A 27769-nucleotide genomic window follows, 5' to 3' on the forward strand; every position below is an offset into this window, starting at 1 on the left:
ATTAGATTTAGATATATCTTGTGTGCAAAGTAGTCATTTTGTCTTGAGGGTAGCTAAAAAGCTCATAGAGTGTCCAATCTGAGAATGGTTCATCCTCTGGGGAGAAAGACTGTGCTCAGTATATTTCATAGCAATCTACTCATTAGATTTTTTTTTTGGTACAAGAAAACATTTTGGCCTGATCGTGGTGTTAGATTAAAGTTATTGGTTAACCAAAAACATGAGGATTCATCCCTCTGTGACCATGAACATCCACACCAAACTTTGTGGAAATCTGCCCTGTAGCTGTTGAGATTTTGCTGTTGGGCAGAACATACTAACATCATGATCCTTAAAGGAAGTAACAGTGTAATAAGGAATTTAAGGGATATTTCAAAGATTTTGTATGGTGCTTTCTTAAAATTGGGGGACTCTCAAGACAGATAAAAAAAAGAATAGTCAAAATTGATTCAACAGACTTTTAGTCAAACTCCAAGATCACAGGATATTAAACTTCCCATGCTCCCCCAGAGCCACAGAAGACAAGACATCATACAATAGTCTGAGTAGTAAGACTACTAAACTGACCTTCATGTCAGTGAGTCTTCCAATAACATTCTGTTGACAATGTATTTCTCAGTACTTGTATTTATTCCTCCAGGTCCATCTCCACTTCTATATTGTGTGCAGTAATGAAAGCTTTTAAAATAACATAACATGTACTCTACATTAACGTCATTTCTCTAGGAGCAAAGGGAGGCATTGTTAAATGTCAGAGATATAGACAAGTGCAACAGTAATGTACAGTAGTGCCATTTATCTTGTGCATTTACAAGGATGTACTAAACCGGTGTCAGTATTGGCTATCATTTGGAAACAGGATGTAGTAAATTTATAAATTTAGTATAGAAGTAACACCAAATGATTTCTTGTTTGCCAATAATTTACTTTGCTAACATTCTACTTCTGTTCACATGAAGCCACTGAAAGAATTAAAACATGGGCGACTTACAAAATAATTGTAAGTGTTTGTTTGTAAGTAACCATATCCTGACTTCAGGTCCGTACTTAACAACATGAGATAAAGACATGAGATTGGTGGTTATCTTCTCATCTCATTACTGGAAAGGAAGCAAAGGCGCTTATTTCCCAAAATGTTGAACTATTCCTTTTAGCATAAATTGTAATATGTTGTCGTGCTCTAGCAACGTAAAGTTCACTGTATAGCCAACAATCCAAGTGAGGTAAATTCCATGGTCAAGCAGTCACTACACAAAACACTGTCCTTTCCTTTTAATTACAGACAGTAGCTTTCATGAAGGTGTATAGAGGTCAAAGAAAGCCCCCCGCCCACCAACAAATGGATTTCAAGGGAGAAAGGAACAGGAGGAGATAACATATTTCAACAGAAAGAGGTCTCGTCTCCGCTCTCTCCTCTTCCTTTGAATGCAAAAAATTTCACGCATAAATGCATAAAGGGAAGTGCTGCTTTAAACTTCAAAGGTTCCAACCCATAGGCATGAAGAGAGAAATATCTCTCAAAAGGAGAGTAGGGCCCCACCTCGCTTGCTCTACGAGATGCAACAGTCAATTCCATGGAACTTATTTGGAGATCCCCACCTGTGCATTTGGTATAAAACACTTTGCCTGTGGCTTTGTGTTCCAACTGAGCCTCCATGAAAAACCCCAGGTTGGTTCATTTTTAAAGAAAGAAAATAGGACAAGGCATGAGGTGAAGAGGACAGACTGAGACAAACAGAGGAAACAGAGAGAAGGAACAAAATAAAGATGATGATTAAAGGATATCAAGAACTGAATGAATGCAGGGTTGAAAAAGTGTAGTAAGACAGATAATGAGAGGGAGAAATAATGACAGAGAAAGTTGCAGGACAGCAGCAGAGGAGCAGTACAGTTTCTTGTCTTTCTTCTTGCCAGCAGACATGGCTCACACCGGGCTCTGTGAGGCCAAATGTAAAAGGTAACCATGCAAAATGGATGGCAACAGGTAGCAAACATGTGCTCCACATCAAGAGGAGCCTCTGGTTAAACCACTGCTAACATCAAAGCTACAGCTACCCTAGCCTCTCTCGAAGTACTCTCCCTTCAAAGCCTGATGCTGGATTTTAGGTTGAGGGTCACACTTTTTCTGTTTGTTTCTGTTGAAAAAAGAGCTGAATCCACAGCCTTGTTTGTGTTCTCAAGAAAGCTCCTTGTCAAATATTGAATTTGAAATATTGACAAGGAAGTAAAAGCAGAGTAGCCTCAGTGCACTGACCAAGCTGTGGTTCATGCAGTCCTGAATAACAGGAGTACAAAGGCAAGTTTAGTTGTTTGTGTACAAGTTGTCTGGCCCCACAAAGACTTGGCAGATGGTTGGTGTAAAAAAAAAAGTTGTGAATTCTATATGTCCCAACAACAGACACACATGTGGCAATGATATACTGTATACAGACAATGGTTGAATACTGGGATTTCTCCACAATTCTCAAATTCAATTCCAAAATCTACAGTACCGCTTTTCCCTGGAAGGATTTCTGCAGTAACCCAGGAGTTTAGCAAATGCACACTGTCATTGTGCGCCAGTGCGTTGATGCACTGCAGAATACCATTGGTACTGAAACAAAGATCTCAATGTTGCTACCACGGAACTGTCGTAGTTAAGTACTATTGTCCATGAAGTGCATTATTATGGTAATATACTGTAAATGGATCAACTTTTCAGCCTCAGACGTTTCTACAGACTACTTGTCATCTTAAAATACCAGCTTACAGTTCAGTTTTATGGTAAAATATTCTTTAATGTGAACACAGCAGAGTACAAAATGTATAAAAGAAAACTATGCCGGCCTTTCAACAAGTGGATGACTCAGATACACAGGCCTTAATCCCCAAATCGAAGTGGAGAGCAGCATTCAACAAATTACGCAGATCAGAAGATCGTCCTAATATTACAACTAAACACAGAGATCCCAGTTTTCCCAGGAAAAGTTATAAAAACCCAGAAATAAATCATTTTAAAGTTGCAGGAAAATATCCAACCCTGATATAGACATAGTCAATAATAACTTGATTACATTTTCGTTCTCCTCGTCCCTCTGTGGAGACCACAGTCACATGCATGACAACAACATACATAACAGAGCCACTGATCTGAAATAAAATACCACAGTCAACATGCAACAGTATTAGTATCATTAAACATTTTACTGTTTGCTGCATGGATAATCCAGAGCAGTTTGATATTGTTCTGGGCAGACTGACTGACCTGATTTTGACTCTCACACAACAAATACAGTATACAGTAGACTTATACAGTATCAGTCAGAAGTTTGGAAACATCTTCTCATTCAAATGAATGGGAAAGTGTGTCCAAACTTTTGACTGATACTGTATCTTTCTGGCTCTTAGAAGAGACGGCAGACGGTTTGGCATAGAGTGTCACGCAGCCTGATCCGAAAATAAATAAATAAATGAGCAAGGCGCTAAGCCGGGCAGAGGACAGATGCAGGGATTGATGACTCTCAATTAGACCTGGTACGCCCGGTGGCCGGGCTAATGCCATAATGATTCATCCATGGTGCACTGCAGCCTTTGTTGATCAATGTGATATATGTTAATCCGAAGCTCAGGCATGAGCAGAATTCATAACCAAAGACTCAGTGTGAGGGGATTAACAACGACACTAACTGAAGGAAACAAACACCAGCCATGGATACCAAGAACGGGTGATCCAGAAAACATCAGCCATAATGGCTGCTACGTGTGGATTAACAGGGGGTATTTAGCATCTCACCAGCATAATGTCAGCATCTGTGTCAAGGACAACTAATTGTGCAGCTGAAGGAGCTAGAACGTTCTTTGTTTGTAAGTCTGCATTATGTGTGTGAAAAATAGAGTGAAATGTAGCAACATAGTGCTAGGTGGAGGCTAACAGTCAACAAAAGTCAGAATTTATCTTATTCATTCATGCAGACCCACATGCAAAATGAGTTTGGATGTGGTTGCTATTTGTACAGGAAAAATAATAATTAATTGTGTTTATTCATAAATAAAAATACACACGTCTCACAACTGTGAAGAAAATTTAAATGTGCAAGCCATGCACACACACATACAAAAAAGCTGTCTCAGTATTAATTAGAAAATTCAAAGAATAAATAATGCACCCACAACATACAAATAGGACGTGTCAAAACAGAAATAAATAAATCCTAAAACAGCCACAAACACAAACACACACACCTTGAGTACACACACATGCATCATATCAAAACGGTGAGCAAGCAGTGAATCAGACTCCCACAACCTGTATAAAACGCACAGTCACACAAGCAAACATCTTCATGACCTCACTGCATCTCGACTTTCTAGTGTTGGTGTTTCACACTTTTCAAGAACCACTATTTCAAGAACCATAAGGATCATAAACCGATTCATAAGCAACACAAGCTTTCCTAAAACAAAATATAAATGTGTTACCTACGTGATTACATATTTGGAACATAACAATGCAAAATAAAATTTACAAGACCTGAAATTTGATTGGTAAAATTTACAAATGTCAGTTTTTCAAAGAAGATGAACAGGATGTTCTTGTTATAGACACAATCCATAATCCAAATCTAGACAAAAAAGTCCAAAATCCAACCTGTTATCAAGCTCAGTCTAATCAACAAATCAACAGGTCTTAATGTACGAACTAACACAAGAGAGCAACTAAACTAAAGTCTGCAATGTTTTATAAGGCCATCAGAGGTTAATTTAAAACAGCAGTGTTTGTAACTGCAGAAGACTGGCTTAGATTTTGTTTTATGATATTATAGAGTAACTGAGCTTCATTTTGCATAGCATTACTGGTATATGTGTCGCTGGCTAATATCAGCCAAAGATGGACAGTAATGCTGAAAAGACATCCAATGTTTAACTGTTTAAAAATTGTTTAGGGGATCAGAACAGATATAATAAATGTGATAACCTAACGACCATAACAATATTAATATGAAGGATTAAATTCAGTATTTGTACACGCTTCAATACCTAAAAAAAATCAAAACACTTGCCAGTCTCATTAGACTGTTGATTTACTCTAAATGTTCTAAAATGATGAATGTAGCGCAACAGCCTCCTAAAGAGGACAGACTGATTGTGATAAGATACATTAGTTTGGGCATCATGATTGGCTGCGCTGTGAGCTCGACTTGAAGTTTCATGGATCTCAATTTACCGTTTGTTTCAGATGTGGCCTTGGTTCGGAGTGGCCTTGCAAAAGGAGAGCTGAGTTAAAGTGAATTGAAACTCCAATACAGAATGAGACACCACTCATGACTTGTTATATACAGTAACATGAGAAGCCAACAATGGACTACAAACCATGCATAAATATTGATGTCAAGGGTGTTTTGATGTTGCGTTTGATGTCAAGGTATCTTTTTTTCGGCTTCCTCTTGTGTTAATAATGGACCATATTCAGTATAATGTTACTTCACTGCCCTCTATTGTTTGGTCTTTTTCTGGAGCTCCTGTATTACAAGCTTGCATTAAGTCCTTGATACAGATGCTGGTGGTGAACATTTGTGAGGAATAAGGGGAGGGCTTAATCGTCACTACAAAGAGCAAAGTTGTGGATTGGATACATCTCACATTCAGAACGTGTCAACACCGTTTCATGGAGGGGCACGGCTTGTTACATTCTCATTATGGAAAATGCCAAAACACATACGGCACTGAAACATCTGCTCACAGTTGGTGTGTTAGACTGGGGACACACCTACAAACTTGTAGAATACACTCAATTTTAAAGATGACCAACAAACACAATAAGTGTCTTAGATTTCCTCTCTGTCAGTGGAAAAACAAACTGTTAAGGATGGGGTACCACCCTGACACCAAGTCACTGTCGACTCTGTTTGGCAAACTGTTTGCAGAGTACACAGTCTTACCTGAGCTCAGAATCATCGCTGTGGATAGTGATGGTCTGGGGTACATTAAAGGGGTTTTTAAGGACAAACTCCATGTACTCAGCAGAGCCCAGGCTGGCGTAGAGCAGGTGCTGGGTGGTGATGGCCTGGCTCAGCATGTTGGCAATGGCCTCTGTCTTGTTGCGCTCTTCAAACGGTTTGATGTGCTGAAGTTCTCTGGCCAACCGGGCTTCCTTAGTCTGATCCTAACACCCAAGAAAAAGACATTCACAGCCGGCAATGCAATATCATAATGTTCTGTACATCCCAGATCCTTCACTCTCTGTTTAACCTCTGAATAAAGTGGTTTAGATAATCTGGCTAAACTGTTGGCTAGTTAAAAACCTTAATACTTAGAATGATAAAAACAATGGCCAAAAATGTTTTTTCAAAAAAAAAATAATTAAAGTTAGTTTAAAAAAAATAATGGCGTTTTCTCCATGACATTTCAGTGACTTTCAAGGCATCTAATAACACATTCTTCATGGCTACTTTCTAATGACATATATTGGTGTGGTAGAGTGGGAATGAACGCTCGGCAAGCTTAATGTTACACACTTTCCTTCATGGTCAAGTGTTGTGAACATGACAACATGACCTTTTCAAAACCTTTGAGACTTTCATTTTTCAGTGGCTTGTGAACAACGTTCCATACACCCGCATACGATCACCCATGGTACACTGAAAACAGGTATTTGGAAAAGAATCAATATTATATATATATATATATATATACACACACATATATATAATAGGTTTTTCTCAAATTCTGGTTTCGTTTTCACAACCTTGTTCCAACACATGGTAGAATAGAAAAGGCGGGTATGTTTTTATTCTAAGACAATCTTACAATCATCCATCAATCACTACATCTGTATTGCATCATAAACGTAACTATAGTTCAACTAAATTAGAATCCATGAGCATACTGTGATATGGTGTGCTGGACTCAAACCCTTTTAACACTATAACTAGTACTATAAACTGCATGATGCCAGGGATTCTGGCCAGTAGGCACACTTGTCTTAAAAATAAATTAAACTCCTCAAATTGAGCTTCAAAATCAGGGCGGTGAAGCTAAGTGTCTCAGAAAAAAATAATATGAAGATTTTCCACAGGTCTAGTGCGCTGAAATTATGCTGGGGAGAAACCTGGTCCAAATTAAGTCGTGGCTATCAGCCCAGAAAAGTCAAATCCAAATTGAATTGCAAAGCAACTCTAAAAATCTTCTTCCTATGTGAGCAAGACTCAGATATATTCTGCATAGTCTCGACTGTTAGGGGGGTTGTGAAACCACAAAAACACAGGTCGTACCAGAAGAAATGTAATGTGTAAAATGTCTGAGACAGATATGCACCACAGCCAAAATTACATTTAGCATGTGCACCCATGGGTGAAAGAACAAGATGAGCCTTAAGGTAGAAGAACAATTAACACCTTCTTGTACAGTCACTAAAACACAGAGGGTTGAAGGGCACATCGCCACGAGAATTGTAACACTCGCAGGCTGTCTCCACGCCTTTATGAAGGCTCCCTGGTGACATGTTTCACTGGCAGAAAGAAAGCTGTTTCTCTGCCTCTGTTGTCCATTTGAGATGTAAGTGAAGAAGACACACAGGGAAAGACTATTGTTTCTCTGCTTTAGAGACAGGCAGCTATTCTTGGCTCCCCATTGGCTGAAGTGCAAAGTTTGACCTCACCGTGACTTTAGTCGCTTTAGCATCTTCCTTGCCCTCTCTCTGATGCACAGCGGCCATGCAGTTGAGCTTGTGGCGCCCACCGTCAGGCTCGTTTAGGTTGTGCTCTGCGGGCATAATGGTGTCAGCTCTGATCCCGCGTCTGAACGGTGGCATGTGCGCCTGGTCTATCTGCAGTCTCTGTGCTTGTGCAGCATTCCTCGCTGTGAAAGAAAAACAGACCGCAATCATGAATATATTTACTGAACAGAGTGGAATCTAATCTCATTGCCATTTTGACCATATGTTCTAAAAACCCTCCAAATGTCCAAGGGAGAGAGGCGCCGACAGATTAAAGTATTGTTGGAGCACAAGAAACAACAGCTTGTACACAGACAATGGTCCAGTCAACAACTGGCACAACTACAACTGGGCCAAAGCCCTTCTGCTGGGAAAACAGACTAGCTCTGTCTTCCTATATTATCTTTCACCTCCATGACTATGTATCCTCTGCAAGAGGTAAAATATCTGATTCATCTACTAGTCTCCAAATAATCCATCCTCATTTGGACTGGATCATACAACTTACCCGTGTTCTTTAAAAGCTTTGACAAGAGAATTTGCCTAATCCTGCACTTTGAAAAACACTCAGACACCAACATAGTTTAAACTCGGGGATGGTCAAATCATATTTTTGTTATTTAAACCTCTGTTTGTGGCCATGTGATGCAGAGCAAGCGGGAAGATAAAGTGGCCATAAAACGGACAAAAATAAGCAGTGCAGCATAGAGAGATAAAATGAGTAGTATGTCAGTGAATTGAGGAAGAGAGAGATGGTGAGAAAAAATAGATGATGACAGAACAAAAGAGGTATGAGGCTTATGTAAAATAGCTTTATATTTAAGCTCTTCAGGAATATTAGCTAGCTTGGGGCTGGACAACAGGGTGCAAACAAATAGGAATACATAAATCAGATATGAATAGCTCTGAACAGATATGAAAAACATTAGATTTTTTGCAGTAATAGATTTGTTTAAATGGTAAAGATGTTTTGTCCATTTGCATAAGTTTGTTTTTTGCTGCAATGCGTTGAGCTCTCTCAGCCACCGTAGTAAACTGACAAAAGCTACAACAATCAATGACGTCTAAATAGATGTTTAACCAACTGATCAGCCCAGTATCCTCAACTGGCTGTACCGTAATTAAACAGGACAAACATCATAAACATTACTGAGGTCATTTATCGGGATAGACTCTTCTATATTCCTCTCTCTCTCTGTTTTCCTCTCCTAGTTTCACTTTTCATCCCTGGACCTTTTTCCTTAGTCTCCTTATCAAAGGGGCATTGGGTCGACTGCCAGTCACCTTACCAGATAGTGTCTACACTGTTTCTTTCAGAGCTTCAGGCTGACAGAAGTGTGACTGAGCACACACACAAAACACAGCTGCTCTGTTCAGTGTGGCTTACTGTCACGGCTGGACTCAAGTGAGAGCAATTAGGCGCATTGTATGTTTAAAAGGCACCGGGAAAGTGGAGTGGAGAGAAGAAAGAGTACAGGGTGTAAGAGAGACATGAGTAGTAGAGATGTGGTGGTGAGGGGAGGAGAGGTGAGATAGGTAACAAACAAAACAGTCAACAGAATGTGTTTGCACAGTAACGAGCTGTGAATATTTGATTGCAACAGTTTAGGGGATATATTTGCAGTGAACCTTTGCATGCATTGATTAGTAAACATGTTTTATACAGATGTGTTTGCTTCCATATGCATATTTTCTATCATCGTATTAGTATGACGTGTGCTATGAACAAATGTTTTTGAGGTATAATTACACGGCGAGGTTTGTTCTCAGAGTGTGGTGCAATTCTAGACCTGCCAGACCTGCTTTATATCATCATAAGTAGTTATCTGCTTGTTTTTCACCACTCTGTCTTACATGATACCTCTTGTTTGTGTGTGTGTGTGTGTGTGTGTGTGTGTGTTTGTGTTTTAGTCATCGTTTGTATTTGAGGACAAATTTAGGAATATAGTACACCAGTTGACTGGCGATGGCTTGTCTAATTGAGGGAAAAATTGGTTTCCCCAGTGTGTGTGCCTTTGCTTGGACTGTGAATGCGCACACACCCACACACACACACAAAATACAAACAGGACTGTGGCTAGCCACCAGAGATGCTTCTGCAAGCTCAATTAGGCTGAAAATTGAGTGGTTCAGTGGTGCAGCCAACAGACAGAACGTGAAATGGATCTGGTTGAGTTGATCAAGGCAGGGACATGGTCACCGCCCAAATGAAAGGCACTAATTGCTCTGAACAGTACGTATATGTACACATGTGCTTAGACATACATCGGAAGGTAGGTAAAGAAAAACATGAGCAGTTAATAAAAGTGAAGTTGATTGATATGTTAGGACATAAACAGACATGTTTCAGTGGGCTGCAGATTAAAGTGCTTGCCATTGAGTTGCAGGATGTTCCTGGAGGACAGGCTTCCTCCTCTGAAGCCACCAGTGACTTTGCGAGGTGTGATGATGTGAGAAGGGGACGACATCACATCTGCTGCCCTCCTCCTGCCAGGATCTACTGGGCACCCTGTAGGAGAAACATGCAGTTTTTAGTTTAATATTTAAGATATTATCATTTTTAAACTTCACACTAGTCACACTCAAACTCAAACATGAACTTTTAGCAGGTGCAGATTCTCCACAAGAAGGAGCTGTTTGGTCATTGTCAGACCAGCTTTGTACATGCTGGTATTTTTTTTTCCTGCATCTCACTGACCTAGTTTTTTTTATTCTTGTTTTGAACAAATAAATTGCCTAGAACCCCCTACCTCCCTATCCAAATTATCCAGTAGAACAGAGGACACACAATGACACCTTTGTAGGTTTACACTGCTCCTGCTTTTACTTGTCCCTTTCTTCCCAACGAAGAACTTGTTAAAATTGCACCTGACTGAAACTTGTTTGTTTCAAACTCATGGATAGCACTTGTTTCTAACGAGCAAACAAGCTCAGCCAGTGAGCAAGCTCCCATCTTTTGTGATCATACATTACATCTGAGGCGTGCTCATCCCACTATCAGGATCATAACTCATAGAAGCAGTTATCTCTGTATCTCTTGACTTTTTTCATTCTATTTAAAGACCAGATCTGTGCAACTGTGGTAGTGGCTTGAGATTTGGGTGTTTGCCAATTCTTCCAAGTAGCAAGCCAAACCCAGATCTGAGGCCAGATACGGCCAGTTTGAGGAAAAAAAAAACAGTTTTAGGCCAAAGTTCTCTTTGAAGTCACATGTGCAACAATACATTTTCATTGTAGACAGTGCCAAAGTGAACACAGTCCAGGATAAACCCTGGCTTAGAACACCCCAGGCAGGATCAATACATGGAGACAAGCCTACAGCAGTTAATTAGTGGCCTGAAATTGCCAGAGAGGTCTGGATGCAGAACGCTGGCAACATGTTGAGTGTCATGCTAAGTGATGGTTACTGTTGGTCACTGTTCGCTTTGGCTGAATACTGAGTTGCAGTCAGACAAATCAGCATAAAGATGTTAAATATCACCTGCAATCCCCTACAACTATTTTTGGAGATGGCTGGAAGGGCTGATCAGAACATTCAAGATCCTTCTTTTGAAGAATTATTTGATTTTTGAATTGTCCTAGACACTATAAGTCCTGTCATTACAGAGGCTTTATGTCATCATTTGTATGGTGAAGCTGACAGTTTAGGGTTACGCAACAAAACTTGCCTCTTGACAACCAGACTGCCTTCAGCTTTCAACCATTTGTTTTGGTGTCTGTCCCTTGATAGCAAAAACATAATTTCTTCCCTTTTTTTTAATAAAAGGCAAGTTAATAAATAAGCACTCCAGGGTGCGCTTGTTCTAAGACAGTGAATAATAATCGATATTAGTTTTTCTCCTAATGTTAATTCATCCTATGCAGAGCCTCTACAGTAGCTGTGGAAAAGGCATGCTTATGCCTCTGAACAGTGCTTTATACACAAAACGCCCGGTAATGGAAGAGTGATACATAATTGCTCACAGAGTCACAACCACAACACCAACCTGTAGCCATGTACCTTCTTCATAAGAGCATTTCCAAATACCACAGGTCAAAAGACTTGTTTTATGCAATTTACAGGTACACTGAGGCCAACACTTAAAACCTGTTAGATACAATTTACAGCTGACTGGAGAAGTAATTAGGGCCCGAGCACAAACGTGCCAGAAGCCCAACGGTCCCTGGCACTGAAAGTGCAAGGAACCTATTGTTTTTGAGGGGCTTGGGATGCTCGAAAAAATTGGCACAAATGTTAGAGCTAACGAAAATTGCAAAGTCCTGTAGTGACTGGGCTCGGGCCTGGCCGGCGGGCTCCATAGCGCCCCAAGAGCGGGGTCATATTGGGATAAAGTTGCTTTCACGTTCATGAAATTCGGTGAGTTCATTGCTTCCATCATTCTGGACATAATAAATATTTTTTCATTCTTTTTCTTCCAACAGGAAGTCAGCCATTTTGGATTTCGTGTGTCAATTTTCATTTTACAAACACATGTTTAAGGCCTTTAGGATGTGCTAAACTCACAAAACTTTGCACCCACGTTCAAACTAGTAAGCCTTTCAATTAGTATCACAATTGGGTTTGGATGTGGCTTTTCAGCTCTGTAGCGCCCCCTTATCACTTTTAGCATATTTGCTCGAAAACTCACAAATTTTACACATGCATCAGAAGTGGTGTAACTTGATGTCTGAAATGATCTTGGGTTTGGGTGTGGCAAGATGGCTCGAGGGCGCCCCCTGGAAAATTTCTAAGTCAAAGCCCCAACTTTTACATTTGATGTGTATATTCGAAATTTGGTAGGCAACTGTAACATCTTCTGACTTTAAAGAAGCCTCTTGGAGCCATACCCTGAGTCCAACAGGAAGTCAGCCATTTTGAATCTACTTTGCATTTTTTTCGTAAAGAGAAGCCATTGGCAGGCGGCGTATTTTAACGAACTCCTCCTAGAGATTTAACCCGGGCGACTTCAAATTTGGTAGGTGACATCTACCTTTGCAATGCTAAATTGTGAAGCTTTTTAATTTTCAAGGAACACCCTTGGCATGGTGTGCTGGTCTATTTTGCCCAAAACATGTCTGGGGCATTAAACAGGAAGTTATTGTAACTCGACTTTACATCATCCAATCTGCCCCAAATTTCTCATGTTGATAAGAGTCCAGGCCTGAACACATCTACATGTAAATATTGAGTCATAGTCATAGCGCCACCTACTGACAACAGGAAGTCTGCCTCACATGACAAACATCCAATTTACATGAAATTTACATGGTGCGGTCTACATTGATATACAGCAACAAGATGTATAATTAGTGGGTGTTCTCTAGTGCCACATAGTGGACACAGGAAGTAATAGTTATCTCCTATGTGCAATGTCCAATATTCATGAAAATGTATATCCATGTCAGTTGCCTTTTGGTAAATGTATTGCTGCATTACTACAGGCAACAGGAAGTGAAATCTAAATGACACATAGTTCATCAAATGTATGTTTCCAATATGTCATCTCCAGCACCACGTACTGCAAACAGGAAATAATATTTTACCCATTCACAGTGTCCGATAATCCTGAAAATTCAGAGCCATGTCAACTGTCATGCAGTAGTGGTACCACAGCTGCTGCTCCCTCCAACAAGCGCAAGGTGCAAGGGCCCGTTCAACGCTGCTTGCAGCTTTAATCAAAACTTAAGTTTACGGCTCTTTCAAATACAGAACACTTTGACACAATGCTCCCATTAGTTCCTAAGCTTTGGAACATCACAACATACCTAATTGAGGTGCCTAATTGAAGTGTAAGAAGTTTTAGCATTTTCAGAGAGGCTCTGAGATACCTCATCCAGGAAGCTTTCGAATGAAATATGGTGAGTTCAGCAATTAAGTGGCTTTACCGCCCAGAACTGATGGCTCAGTGAGCTTGTAGGAGTTTTAGAAGGGGAGCCAAAAGTACCCTCCAAATCTTTTAGAGGCAAACTCCTTCATCAACAAACTGATAATGGGCGGCAGCTAAATGAGTAATGGGGAGCTGGTGTTGCCATGCAAACAGACACAGACAGCGCAGTTCTGCAGATTAATGGGTGAGGTGTCTGCCGTCCCAATGCATTCCCCTCATCATCCATCACCCTTCCCTGGCCACACGACTCAGCCGAATGTATTTGTTTGAGTTATATTTCCCAAATATTACTGTGAAGACATTATTTCTGCCATCACATAAACATCTCCAATCAATAACAAAGCAATAGAGATCTCATTCTCGACGACTCATTATGGGCCTTTCAGCTGCTTTCTTTTGTGTGGAGAAAGGCTTTGATGATGGATAGAATAACACAATAAGCCTGCAAGAATGTGATAAGATGAACACCCGGTGCTACTTGCCCACAATAAAACAAATGGACAGTTGATGAACCCAATTATGACCCTCTGATTTAATCATTCAATCATTTTAATTAATCGTCTATCACTACAACCATCATTAAACTCATCAGATAATACCTACTTTAGTACTAATCCAGGTTGACATGGATGTCTTGCTCTCAGTCACATTATTCGTCCCTAACTACTGAATCAACCTGGCAGATTGTTGAAACAGAGCTGATGAGCTTCATGACTGAAATGTGGGCTTATACTCACATATTGGTTTGTGTTGCTGAGAAAAAGCACAACTTTTGCTGCTATGTGTTGCCAGTGTGGAGGAGAGTAATTGTGAACAAAGTGCCAGGGGGCTGAACTCTATCAAATTTATTGACTACCTCTCGCTGGTTGCATGACAACAACCCTACTCGACACCACACCACCTGCCCGCCCTCTTTGCTCTGCTGGCAGTTCTTGAGGTTAAGGCCACAACAAACCCCTGATTTACTGGCCTCTAGAACAAATAGGAGCAAGCACCAAAGGGGTTTCAAAGTAGTCTGCAATATTCGATTTCTTCTGCCTCACCGTTCCAGGCCACTGACCTTTCAGAATTAGCTGATTCTCCCTCTCACCTCAGGGCTAAAAGCAAGGTTGATGAAGTCGGGCCTTAATGTGCCAACAGCAAGAGCTTTTAATGAGTGAGACATACTGTATGTGCACTGCTTGGGGGAAGTCACCTAGCTAAACTAATTGTTAGGTAAATTTCACTGATATTTTGTTCCACTTGAGGCAGCTTTAGGCAGGATTCTCTCCACTCTCTCCTGCTGCAACAGTCAGTCTCTCCAGGGCTTATCAGGCTGCTGCAGATGAGGAGCACTGTGAGGTCTGGAGAAGGTTCTAATCTGTCTTCTCGACTGTGCAGAGGCAGATACATGCTTTCTGTTGTGTGTGTGTGTGTGTGCGTGTGTGCGTGTGTGTGTATGTGTGTACAGAGCAAAAGAGAGAGCAAGAGAAAGTGCCAGCAAAAGAGAAAGGATATAGACACAACTCAGTCAGCAAAACAATTCTATATCAATGGACTTTCCCTTCTATCACATATGGGCCTTTTTACTGTCGGCAAGTTGCACTATTCAATATTTTTTATGTTAACAATGAATCAAATGACTTTGTGTAACGTGAAAGAGGTCACTTGTGCAGACGAACCCATAGATATCTATCACCCAACCCTGCAGATTTCCATGGATCATTTCAGCATTTTAGTATTTCCCCTCTTATGAACCATGTTTCCAGCAACAGCAGGCAGCTGTTTTCAGTGACAAAGGCCTAATAAAATGACTGCATGCTAACTGCCCAGCACAAAACAGCAGACAGACAAAAATATTGACTAGCTGGTGAACATAGTGGACCATCTAGCAGCTAAAGAGGTAGATATTTTTCTGAGAATTTGGTTGAGAACAAAACAGAGCTTAAAGGAGAGTGAATACTATCAGGCAGGAAGAAACAAAAATCTAAATAAACGCTAATGTTGCTCAGTGTCTGCTGGATGTGTAACTGGGTTTGCTAACCTGTTCACTAAAATAACTTTTTAAGATGATGTAAGATGTTGCATTTAATCCATTTATGAATCTGTGTCACATGAAAATTGGTACATTTCTAACAAAAAATCTTAAATTAACAATGTTTGTTTGAGAGTTGTTTTCATGGGAGCATTAGATTATGTGATATCTTGTATGCAAAGCTGACATATTGTCCCGAGAGCGGTGTTAGTGGAAGGCTCATAGAGTGTTTAAAATGGTAAAAGGGCACATTTTTAGTTAACAAACGTTCTCAACTAATAGACACGTCTTTACCTCTGTTTGCGGCACCCAGAGTGAATATGGGTTTGTTCACATTTACTTGTGTCTTAGCTTCATGTGCAATCACGCCACATTGAACATTTGTTTCATGGCCAGTCAGAAAGGTCAGGGGGTCAATAAAATAAAAAAGGGTTTAGCCCCCTGGAAAGATGAATATGCTCTTCACTTTTCAAAACTGATCTGACCTACTGGTGGTACTAGGTGAATAGTTAAGTTCATTACAGTAAGAATGATCTTCCTGGGACCATGAATATCCCTTTCAGATGACTGACTGACTGACGCTATCATCACTATCCTCAGGTTTCCACGGCTGGTGGTACAAAACACTGGGAGACACATATTTTAATATATATTCAATATATATTAATCACTGTTAATAAGCCACCTGTCAGTCCATAGTATCAGTCTTTGGAAAAGCTCTGGGCTTTACATTATAATGACATCTTGGATTACAAAGATTATTCACTGTTTTTTATTCTCTAACTTTGGGACAAATTTATTCATGTTCACACACACACTAATTGTTCTGCTATGGCTCGGTGGATCTCTCAACAAAGTAATAATATCGGCAAGGGTTACTAAATATTATAAGTTCTAGCAAAGTTTTCATTTGTGTTAAAGTTAAACATCTCTCTTTAATGTTTCTCTTCAACTGCCTCCATCTTTATTTCCTCCTCAGAGTTCATGTGGATTTAGCAGATGAAATCAATAAAGCGATGTTGCTTTCCTCTGGATTCACCAGTCGATCAGTTTCATGGAATGAGCAGGCGGTCGTCATGGTTTATACACTCCTCATCTGCTCCTACAGTTCACTGTGTGGAAGCGCTGTTTTCCTTCCTCAAGACTTCAAACCGCAGCAAAACCAACCCCCCCCCCCCATGTTTCAGCCATGATTTCACAACTCTCTATTATTATGATTAAGCTACTTCCTTTTGTCCTTTAAGACGCTATTAATAAAAGCTGCTTTATAGAATGATTGAATAGGCCTGACAGCGTATATCATTACCATTTAATTAATTACTTGTCAATCCCACCTTGTGATAATTAAAAAGGATACCATTTGGTGTTTCACTCTTTTTCATTTGGAAATGACAGTCTGCCACTCATTTTTTCCAATAAAGCCTAATTCAGATGAATTCCCAGCGGGGAGAAGTAAAGACATGATTAATAGCATGCATGACTGAAACACATAAAATTAGAAAAAGGAGAGAGCGTCTGGACTGCATTGCTTGTGAATTATAATGGTATGGAGCAGCGACAGAGATCCACATGATTATAAAAACTAATACATATGATTATATAACAAATGCATTTTTAGGGTGAATATGTAACATCATGGCTCACATGGCTGATACAGAATAAGGTACATTTTCACAGCACTAATTCCTACAGCAAGATTCATATCTCACCACTGCTCTGAGCTTCTCCTTTTAGCAAAAACACTGTTTTCATTACCTAATTAATTTTAATCACTTCTTCAGTTTTTCTGAGTGCTGTTAAGTTGCTGCCAATGAAACTCAACACTTCCTGCAGATGTTTCAAATTAAGAACCTATCAGGAATGGGAGGGATGCCCTGTGAGTCAAAGGTCCGGTCTTCTCTGCAGGTAAATAAAGGCCCTGGACACTACTAGATAATTCATTAGACTTACACTACAACGTTATCATATAATAATGCATGGCTGATAATAAATCATTGCATCAATCTAAATCAATAGGATCCTCTCAGCAGTGAAAAAAGCTTTAGCTCCTCTTCCTGTCACACACTTCTTTTCTATTGCACTGTGCGTCATCAACTATTTTAGAACAACCGTCCTTCACCTCTCGATCTGAAATGCAGGAGCATTGTCTGCACGGTGTCAACACAGAAATACAGCCGTGCTTTCGGCTTGGCCAGTGTGAATTTTTGAGTCCATCCAGTGGGGATTTAGAGGTAGTAGAATCTTCTCAATCCATAGAGAAGCCATGTAATCCTTCCATTGAACGTGAAAATCACAAAAAAATTGGAGGAACAGGCTTTTCACATGATATCAGTGATATCTTCTACCAGTCTGCCTGCCATTTCTGCCATCCTGACTCATCACACAACCTGTCCACGCTCTGCTACACCTGCCTGTCTATACGTCTGTGTGTATGCATGAGTGCGTACCTTCTTGGCATGTGTGAGTGATTTGATATGCACACATGCTTGTGTGTGTGTGTGTGTGTGTGTGTATGTGTGTGTCCTTCCCATCAAATCTCTGTCAAAGTCTTCATACAGCACATCCATCTGTCGCACCGGGGGTAACTTCTGATACTCAAACAACCCCTCCGCCCCCCTCAGCGAGCAATAATGATTGTGCTTCATATCCTTTACCACCCACCAAATAAGAGTGCTGATTCATTACAGCTTGATGACAGACAGTGAAAAAGAAAGAGAAACACAGACGATATAAGGGAATAAGAAGAAAGAAGAATACAGCAACAAGAAGAAAACAAACAGCCACATAGAAGGTGGAAGAGAGAGCGTGTGATTGAAGGGTAAGAGGTAAATAGATGAATAGCAGAAAACAGGAAGACAGTGATAAAAAGCAAAGAGAGGAATGTGAATGTGAGAAAGGCAGCGACAGATGGAAGCAGAAACAAAGAAAAGTGCTTGTGAGTCCTCCCTCCCCAAATTGATTCTGACTGTCGGCCAGGGCGCTTGATGGATATCTGAGCCTTGATTGGAATTTACATGCCAGACACAACCTCCCCCTTCCATCCCCAGCACACCCAATAACCCACTGTGCTCTCAACCTGCTTTGAGTGATAAGTGCAATGAGAAAGTGCTGGCATATTTAGCCCCAACAATAGCACTCTGCAGAGTTTCTGAGGCTGGGAAAATGATGCATTGTTTATGAGAGGGAGTATCGTTTCAACAGTTGATTAATGGCGAGGAAGCTATCGTCAGCTGCCATCACGCCGCAGGGGCACGCCAGGCCCAAATTGGTTGAGTGTGAGGGAAGGGGGGAAAGGTGCTCAGTTGCTAGATGGAGTGGAACTATCACATCAAGATATTTCGCTTTGGCACAGTGTTTGCTTTGCAAGCCTGCACACCTCCAGAAAATGGGAACTTTCAACAGCAGTGGCAGACCTGGGGATTCACTGTCATTTCCCAACTCTACACATCAATAAAAGTAAACAGACAACATTACTTCATAATCTGAGGCTCCAAATGGAATATGACCTGAATAAAAAACTCTCTATAGAAGGAGATTTAGGTGATATTGAAACTGGGTTTTCTTTTGAATATTCTTTTGAATGTTAAAACAAATACAATATTTCTTGTTTTCCTTGGTTTCCTTACATATTGTGGGAACACAACTACCCAGCTATTCACAGCACCTCTCATCCCCTGCATCCACTCCCAACCCTCTTCTGTGTCCCAATGGGGGCAGCAAGACAACAGCAACCCAAAGTGAGGAAACTATCTGGATTGATTCTTAACAAATACTTTCCATGCAGGTGTATTGATCATATAGCAACTTATGCTCATCTTATGTTCAACTATTCAGGGGCAAAAAAGTCTTGCAGTACTTGCCTATGTTTCCTGTGCGTATGTGCAGCCGGGCTCTGAGAATAGTATGGACCGTCATGGGGCTGGAGGCTGTGCGTCGACCCAAATCTGCACTCGCCAGCAGGGTGTCCTCTCCCACGTAATCGGTGGTCAGCACCTCAACCTCATGAAGGGCCTGTACTGCTGTTTTACCCTGACGCAACATGTACTGGGGATGCAAAAATAGGATGGGAGAAAAGCAAATGAAATGTACTTGCAAGTATGTACATGAGCACAAATTTACTTATCAAGACATGGGGGAAAATTATGAAACAAAGAATAGAATAGAGAATAGAGAGAAAATTAAAACGGCTCAGGAATCGGATGGGCGATTTAGTTATTGCTGAATGGATAAAGGTCAAGTTCAAAACAGCTCTGTCATGATCCTGCCTCTTCCTAACCTGCTGCCACCCTCCCAGTGGCTCTGTGTGTGTATGTGTGTGTCATGATCGTAGCTTCAGCACCAGTCAGTCAACGCTTTGAGCCATTTTTCATGCATTACCAGTTTTCCTGTTCTGGCTGTTTCGTCCCTGGACTAACCTTGTCTCCTGTTTCCCCACTGGTTCCAACCCCTGTCGCCAGCCGCTCGTCTTGTCTGCCCCGGTTCCTTGCCCTGGATTCCCGCTCTTCCCAGCTTCTAGCCGAAGCTCCAGCCCCATTTTCCCAGCTACCAGTTCAAGCTTCCCCAGGCCTGCATTCCCTTTCCCCAGCCTTCTAAATAAATACACTGTTGCTATTATATCTCTGTTTCCTCGCCTTGGTTCACCTGCTCCTACCCACACAACAAGAATTGCCCTGTTGAAAACTTCTCCCTTATTTTTTTTTCTCATTAAATGGTTTACAAACTTCACAAAGTTGCGAAACAAATCAATTGTACATCAAGGTTGGCAAGAGTTTCTGTCCAATAATAGTAGGATTGAAAAGAGTTGTATTAAAAACCCTTTAACCAGTGATTTATTTTTCTTCAGAGGTTAAAATGAGGAAAACTTGCTTCAGTCACATCCTTGAACAGAATACACAGGGCACAACGCTGAATAATACTGGGTTTGTTCAAGACAGATTGAGCTTAACAAACAAAGTTAACTTATGTTCTTTCACTATTCAACTTTTCCAATCACTTTTCTTTACTATGGTACTGGAAACAGCATTTACACATTGTTCAAAAAATAAGAGTGTGGCTTTTAATTTGTGTAAATCTGTGCTTGTTCTCCCATTGTAGATGAAGTGAAACCATAACTACTCTCATGAAATGTGTGTTTTGTGTTTTTAATTAAAGCTGGTTCATGTATTGAACTGCTTTTTGTATTTCATATTCTATTATCAGTGGCAGGTTTCTCTGCAATGCCTGGTTCATTCTATTAAATGTGTTAAAACACTCTGCAAACGCTGCATGAATCCATGACAGATGCACTGCGTTGCCATGAATGTATGTCATGAGTTGACAATGTATGTGCAAACAGATTGTGTTTTTTCCATGTTTGATGCTTTATCCCTGGAAAGTTCTTGTGATGAAGACGTCAGGTGAGAATAATAACATCTTCCATCTCAATACACTGGAATAATAAGCCAACTGCTCTGACTTCAGTCTTTTACCTTGAGCTCGATGGCAGTAGAACCTATGAGGAGCAATGAGTCGCTGTCCCAGATGTCAATGTGCATGGTGTGGAGGGCCAGGTAGCGCAGGAACCAGCGCTTCTCTCTTGGCCTCAGGAAACTCTCATCTACTCTGAACTGCACCTGCAGCCCTGGAGAGCCTGGACAAGGAGAGAGGAGAAGACAAATACACTGTTCAGAAACTGGGACTATGGGCGTGCACCGGGAGCCTACTGGTTAAGATGCATGCCACATAACCACATTGTCCGCGATTCGATTCCAGCAGCAGACCCTTGTTGCACGTCACATTCCAATAACTCTGTCCCCTTTGTTTTCTGTCTACTCTCTACTGTCGCTATAATAAACGCTTAAAAATGTCCCCAAAAATATATATTTAAAAAAAGAAAGAGCCTTACACTGTTAACCTAATCTAAATATGAACACACAGATGTCCCTGTCCAAATGTTAATGGAGAGAAATGCATATAACACCATAAAAAAACCTGACTATGAAGTTACAAAATTAATTAAAGGTACCCTGTGAATTTTTTCGTGCAAACAAATAAAATGATTTTCACATTCAGTGTTTCTCACTAAAACATATTGTGTATCCTTGAGGGTGAATAAATGTGCTGAGTGCATTTCTTTCCCCATTAACATTTGCAAAAATAAAATATTTGAATATCTTAACCCTCATCCTACCAACATATTTAACACACAAGGACTACTGACTGGGGTCCCTGGGGACCCCAAGAATAAACTGCTGTAAGAAACAACCATCATAGAAAAACGTTAACTAATTTCTTCTCAAAACATTATTAGTTATGTAATTAACGTCATCTGAAACAAAACATATTATTATTATTTTAGGAGAGTTACAGTTAATTTGCATATTGTGTAAAATGAAAATATGTACTTTAATATAAATTGCAGCTTTTATCCCAAGGACAATCTTTTCACAAAGCCTTCAAAATGACTGATAGACTATTTTTAATTGATAGATGTTTTCAGCAGCTGGAAAAACAATTGATCAGGGAGAGCTTTGTAGGTGGTGTAGGTGCTAAATGGATAAAGGTCAAGTTCAAAATAGCTCAAGTTCAAAACAATTGATCAGGGAGAGCTTTGTAGGTGGGATTAAGAATATGGATATCATCTTTGTACACTTCAAGGCTAGCTAGCTACCTAGCTACATCCACTACATCCATTTGAAAAATGGCCACAAAGATAGTGACAAGGATGGAAGAGATAAATGCAACTGTACAGGTTGTTGAAAGTCAATTTGTAGTAATAACTCTTTCACATTCACATAGTCACTACTGATTGGTTAGATACAAAAAGTCTTTGTAAGGTGATGTTCCACTATGGTCCTCCAAAACAGCTTCAATGCTTCTTGGCATAGATTATCTTGTTTGTAGTCTCTACTGGAGGGATGACCATCAGTCTTCTAAAAGATATTACAACATTTGGTGCTTTGATGATGTTGGCGGGAAGCTCTGTGTAACACACTGATTCAAAATCTCTTATAGGAATTCAACTGGGTAGAGATCAGGTATCTGTGACGGGCATAGCGTAAGATTTACATCATTTCTTACACTCATCAAATCATTCAGTAACACCTCGTTCCCTGTGGATGTGGGTACTGTCATCCTGACTAAAGCTCTCCCATCAGAACAGAAATGATTCATCATAGGATAAAGGACATCATTCAGAATAACTGTATTGATCTGGACTGACCCTTCCCTCTAAGGGGACAAGTGGACCCAAATAATACCAGAAAAACACCACTCATTGGGTAACAGCCCTGGGACCATCTCATTGTAGTGGGTCAAGCATTCAGGCCTGAACACTTTGAGCAGTCTTTGTCACTGAAGCTTCTGCCAATTCATGGGATAATAATAATGAAGCCTCTTTCAAAGTCACTTAAAGGTGCCCTGTGGAGTTTCCTTGTAATAAAGTTTCTGTTTTACATTCAGTGTTATAGAGCATTACCACCACAGGAACTTTGCCTTTCCATAGTTCCTGCAAGGAAAGGGGGCTTAACTCCAAACACATTGTGTGCATGCTTGAGGTCTAACAAACTTGTTGACTGCTCATAAAACATTTGTACAACCATTTTTTTGATGATATTGAAACCTGCATTGTTTACATCCATGTTTACTTGCTGGAAGTCTTTTTCTTCTACCCAGCTGCATTATGGAAAGTTAAGGATCCAGGGTTTTTTGGAGCTTGATCCATACTATGGAATAAAAGGCAGGATATCTCTTCTTTTACAGAAGCACAATTGTAAATCAGCCTGTAATTTGTCACCCTTCTGTATGTCACACTCTCCGCCCCTGCTGGTGTATCAGTTGTATCTGGTCCGGCCTGATTGAGGGAAAACCAATAAAGAGGGGGCAGGAACCTTGGCTAGCTGTCTTTTTCCACCTTCCAGTCAGTTAGTTTTTGTTAGTTTGTTTTTTGATGGGTCCGGTAGTCCTGTTTTTGTGGTTTTATTTCTGTTAGGTTTAGTTCTAATGTTGGTTTAGGTTAGAGGGGAGAGCCCAGATCCTATGACCAATTGTGGGTTGGTCGGGTGTCTTCCCCAAGTTATTTTTGTTAATTTTGGCCGGTCCATCATTCTTCAGAACATATTAAAATGCACAACCTGGAGAAAAAAGTCATCGGGTCTGATCATTATTTTAGCCTTTCCTTCCATCCAGATTGGTTTAAATTTGGGAAGAAGAGCCATAATATCTCTAACCAGCTGTCAACCTTGTGGACAGATCTAAACTGGTACAACAGCCATCTACTGGGAGTCATTAGGCCTGATGATTGCGCTGCATGGGAGTACAATAAGCAGGGAATATGAAGCCATTTTACAGAATCAGGAGCACCCTAGGGTTCCTATAATTCAAGATGATAAGGGCGCCTATCACACTGCCAAAAATCCTCAGGAGTGATTTCACGAACAGCAGGATAAAGTCATGACTTTAATCAGCACTTCTTGCAATTGACACATTTGGACCTTTAAGAGTTGTAGATTTCCCTCTCATTCACTCGAAAGAAAGACATTTTCCTCTCTGAAGAAAATACCTAACACACAGTTTAAAGTCTGTGTAAAGGAAATGAGTGATTTCTTTTTCAACACATTATACATGTTAGAAAATAGTTGCTGAAAACGTGAAAAGACTGAACTAGTAGTACTGAATTGTGGAGTTAGAGCTTTAAACTGTTTTTCACCATTTCTGTGTTAAGGATTTTTTGGGCAGGCCTGAAATGGTGGCTCTATGACATAGAGGGGTTACTAGCATCTCCCCCGCTATATAAACATTAGATTGCACATACTCATAGTTATTACTTTTTCACCGGGTAGTTTTATAAACTTTCATTGGAGACAACTGGGATTCACTTAGATAATCCACTGTTACTGGTGAATGGAGCCATTTTCAGTCAACGTTAGCGCTCAAGGAGTTATTTTAAACCCAGCTGAAGCGTCTGTTGATGGGTGGAGCCGCCAGCGTCTTCGGCTTCAGCACCGGCTATGCAGCTGGGAGATCTCCGGCCAGGGAGGGAGAGCATTAGCCGTCAGCACTTCACCAAAAATCATGGCATGAGAGGCTTTTGCTCCAAGGGTGACGGCCACAATGAAGCTGCCACAGACTTTTCAGCAGAGAAGTCAGTAACATTAAGTGCACTGAACTCATTTAAGCTACATTTTTAATGAAGTAAGTCCACCTTTACCTACAAAACAGGTGCAAAATTTAACAGTGGCTCCTAATGTTACTTTATTTTAAAACATCATCCATTTTGCTTGCCTTACACCTACAAACAAGGCATATTTTAAATTGTGTATTTTTATACCGGGGTTAGGTATGAGCGTTGTTAACTTAGAGGCTGTTCAGTTGGGCTGTGCTTTCAGCGCCTTCGGCGGACACGCCCCCAGCATTTAATCGCAGAGAATACTGCTTATTTTTCCGCAATTTTGAAACCTAATGTTATATATTTGGTAATTTTTTTAATCATTCAAATTTGGCTGGGTGGTTAATTACACATTTTTCTGTGGTGAGACAGAACACATATGACTGAGGACTTTAAGGACTGAAGATGTTCTGATGACAATGGGTAAATCTCATTAGAAATTTGTACTCATATAGTTAGCAATTTGTTATTTTGTCCCCAACAAGGTCACATGCCCTGCATGTGACACACACACCATCCATTTCATTTTGGTTAAATCAGTTCAGAGTACAAGCCCAGATTCAAATTGAGAGTGTAAAATGAGTGCCTTGTGATTCTCTGATGACTGCTATGTTATTTACCAACTTGAAATCTGACTCATCCCCCTAGCTCTGAACAGTTCAAATGAAACTGACCCAATCAGTGATCCAACTCAGCTGGTGAGTGGGTACAGTGTACACTCAGCTGCAGCCCAAACCCCAACCTGCAGCAGCGTGTTAATGTTATGCTGTATGTGTATTAAAGGTGTGAGTGTGGGTCTGTGTGCCAACTCAAGTGCCAGAATTTCCCCCCAGCATCCCTCCAACTCTGTATCAAAGCCCTCACACTGTCTTTATTCCCATAAGTTGAACGTGCAGAGAAGCAGCCAGCTGGATAGAAGTGGAGTAATGAGGACCTTTGGTGACAGTCCTGCTGTGTTAAAGAGACCAGCAAGTCCCTCTGACTCTCTCCACGCATGAACTGAAGAAAAACTCTTTTCTTTCTTCAAATACACACAAAATTGCACACTCCTTACAGTATTCTCATGAAAAGCTGCCTATTCTAAGGGCAACATTTCTACCAGTGGGGTGGGTGTTTTTTTTGGGTTTCTTTTAACGTAAATGCCAATATCTATAGTTAGGGTCGGGGCTCCATAGGACTTTATTGAACCTCAAATAGATTTTTAGAAAATGAAACTTTTCTGAATCCCTCATCAGGTCTATTTACATTTAGGTTTCGAGAGTTTCGGTTTCGTTTAAATTTACAGTATCATATTCTCTAGTAACATGCTCCGAAGCCTCTGAAACAGCATTTGGATCACCATGAGACACTAAAACTCTGCAGCAGAAGGTTTTGGAAAGCGAGTTGAGGTAGATTACTGTGCAGGTTTCACAAACTGCTGAGTAAAAATCCACTCACTCTGATCAGATATCTGAAGAAAAAAGAACAAAAACATTCTAACTGGGGGAACTTCTGTTCTATCTAGTAGAGAACAGTGATAATGACTGAAGATTTTTACCAAAAGGCCATTAAAGACATGTTTGACAGTACTCAAGAGGAAGATGAAGAGACAGAGAGGGACAGATGAAGACCAAAGCAGTCTTAATATGTCTGTGCTGCATCAGAACTTCTTTTCCCTTAACCTAACCTATGCAGACTCATTCACCTCCCCCTCTCACAACCACCCGCCAAGTCTCTCCACTTGGACCATTAATTCTCCCAGCATGCTCTGGGCTTGTGTGCAGTGGACGGATGGCGATGAGAGCACGGAGGGGGAGTGGAAAGGAGAGGGGGGGGGCAATGTGCTGTGTGTGTTTGTGCTCACAAGCGGGGAAGAGCTGACAGATCTGGCCCAAGGGTTGCACAGGGTTGTGTGTGTGTGTGTGTGAGTGTGCAGCTAGGTCTGCGGACGAGGAGCGGCACCCAGCAGATTCCCCCTCCCTAACCTGGATGGCCTGCCTGGTGTGTACACAGCAGGCCAGGCAGGCTGAAAATCCTGCAGGGGATCAACAACTTTCAACAACGCTGTGAAGGCTGCAGGCAGAGAAAACAGTGAGGATGCACAGAGTGTACAGATAGATGTAGAGACTGACACAAGCCGGAGCATCATAGTAGACTAAGGCTATATTTGTCAGTATATCTGCAGGAAACTGCCTTTTTCTTTAAAAAAACAACAAAACAAACAACCTATTAGCTACTTGGCTACCTTGCGAGGCAGCTGGATTAGTGAGATCACGACATCACAAGATCACATGAGATTCCATCTTGTCAGGATTCAAGTTCTGCACTTGTGTCCTATGAGGATTCTCGTGTGATCTCGCGAATCCAGCTGCCTGGCAAGGTCAGATATGATAGACGTTGATAGACAGATGGTTCATCCAATCACCTGCCAAGTATTTTTTGAAAGTGCCTGCTCTTTTCCAAACAGTTTCCAAGGACGACTTCTCAGATGGTTCTGTGTAACAAACCATCTGGTGCGTTGGGTTAGCCACTTGGGGTTTCTTGTTGCAATATCATGGATATCATGCACTGTCGGATTTGATATTTATTTTGAAATTAATCTGAAATGAGATTTCTACAGGAAGACCTAAAAGTAATAATCCTTGACAAAATTAGATGAATACATTTCCATTTTGCATTGCGTAAAGCAATCTGCCCACACATTTAGATTGACATCTATCTGATTCATTTGATAAGATATCAGATGAATACAATATATACCGTAATGTGTATTTGTAAGGAGGTCCATTACATTTACGAATGAATGACTGAAGCAAATACTCTGTGAAATATTAAGGCATGCAACAAGTAGGCTGCATCTGTTACTTTAGAGTGTCAGAAACTGTAGTGAGACAGCTTGAGGAAGATTAAAAAAATAAAAAGTAGTATACATCTTTACATCGAAAATTACATTTTTCTTCAAAGGCCCTGACTAACCACATGAGTGTTTTCAGTGATTCTGGTTGATAAGACATCAGGTCAGATGCAAATATGTCGAATAATTAAATTTGACTCAATTTGAGAGAAAACTT

At 40.6% G+C, this 27769-nt stretch overlaps 1 protein-coding gene across 3 annotated transcripts in view; it reads right to left on the bottom strand.

Moving 5' to 3' along the window:
- Window positions 1–27769, bottom strand: part of nphp4 (nephronophthisis 4) — a 168604-nt gene that overhangs the window by 18537 nt on the left and 122298 nt on the right. For all 3 annotated transcript variants that reach the window (XM_042408717.1, XM_042408716.1, XM_042408715.1), the window contains exons 16-20: window positions 21043–21203; window positions 19435–19618; window positions 10068–10202; window positions 7637–7836; window positions 5919–6142 (exon numbers count right to left, since the gene is read on the bottom strand). In XM_042408717.1, coding sequence (XP_042264651.1) covers window positions 5919–6142; window positions 7637–7836; window positions 10068–10202; window positions 19435–19618; window positions 21043–21203 — 904 coding nt within the window. The remainder of the gene's footprint in view (window positions 1–5918; window positions 6143–7636; window positions 7837–10067; window positions 10203–19434; window positions 19619–21042; window positions 21204–27769) is intronic.

Source organism: Thunnus maccoyii, chromosome 4 (assembly GCF_910596095.1).
Source record: "Thunnus maccoyii chromosome 4, fThuMac1.1, whole genome shotgun sequence".
In the NCBI taxonomy this organism is placed as follows: Eukaryota; Metazoa; Chordata; class Actinopteri; order Scombriformes; family Scombridae; genus Thunnus; species Thunnus maccoyii.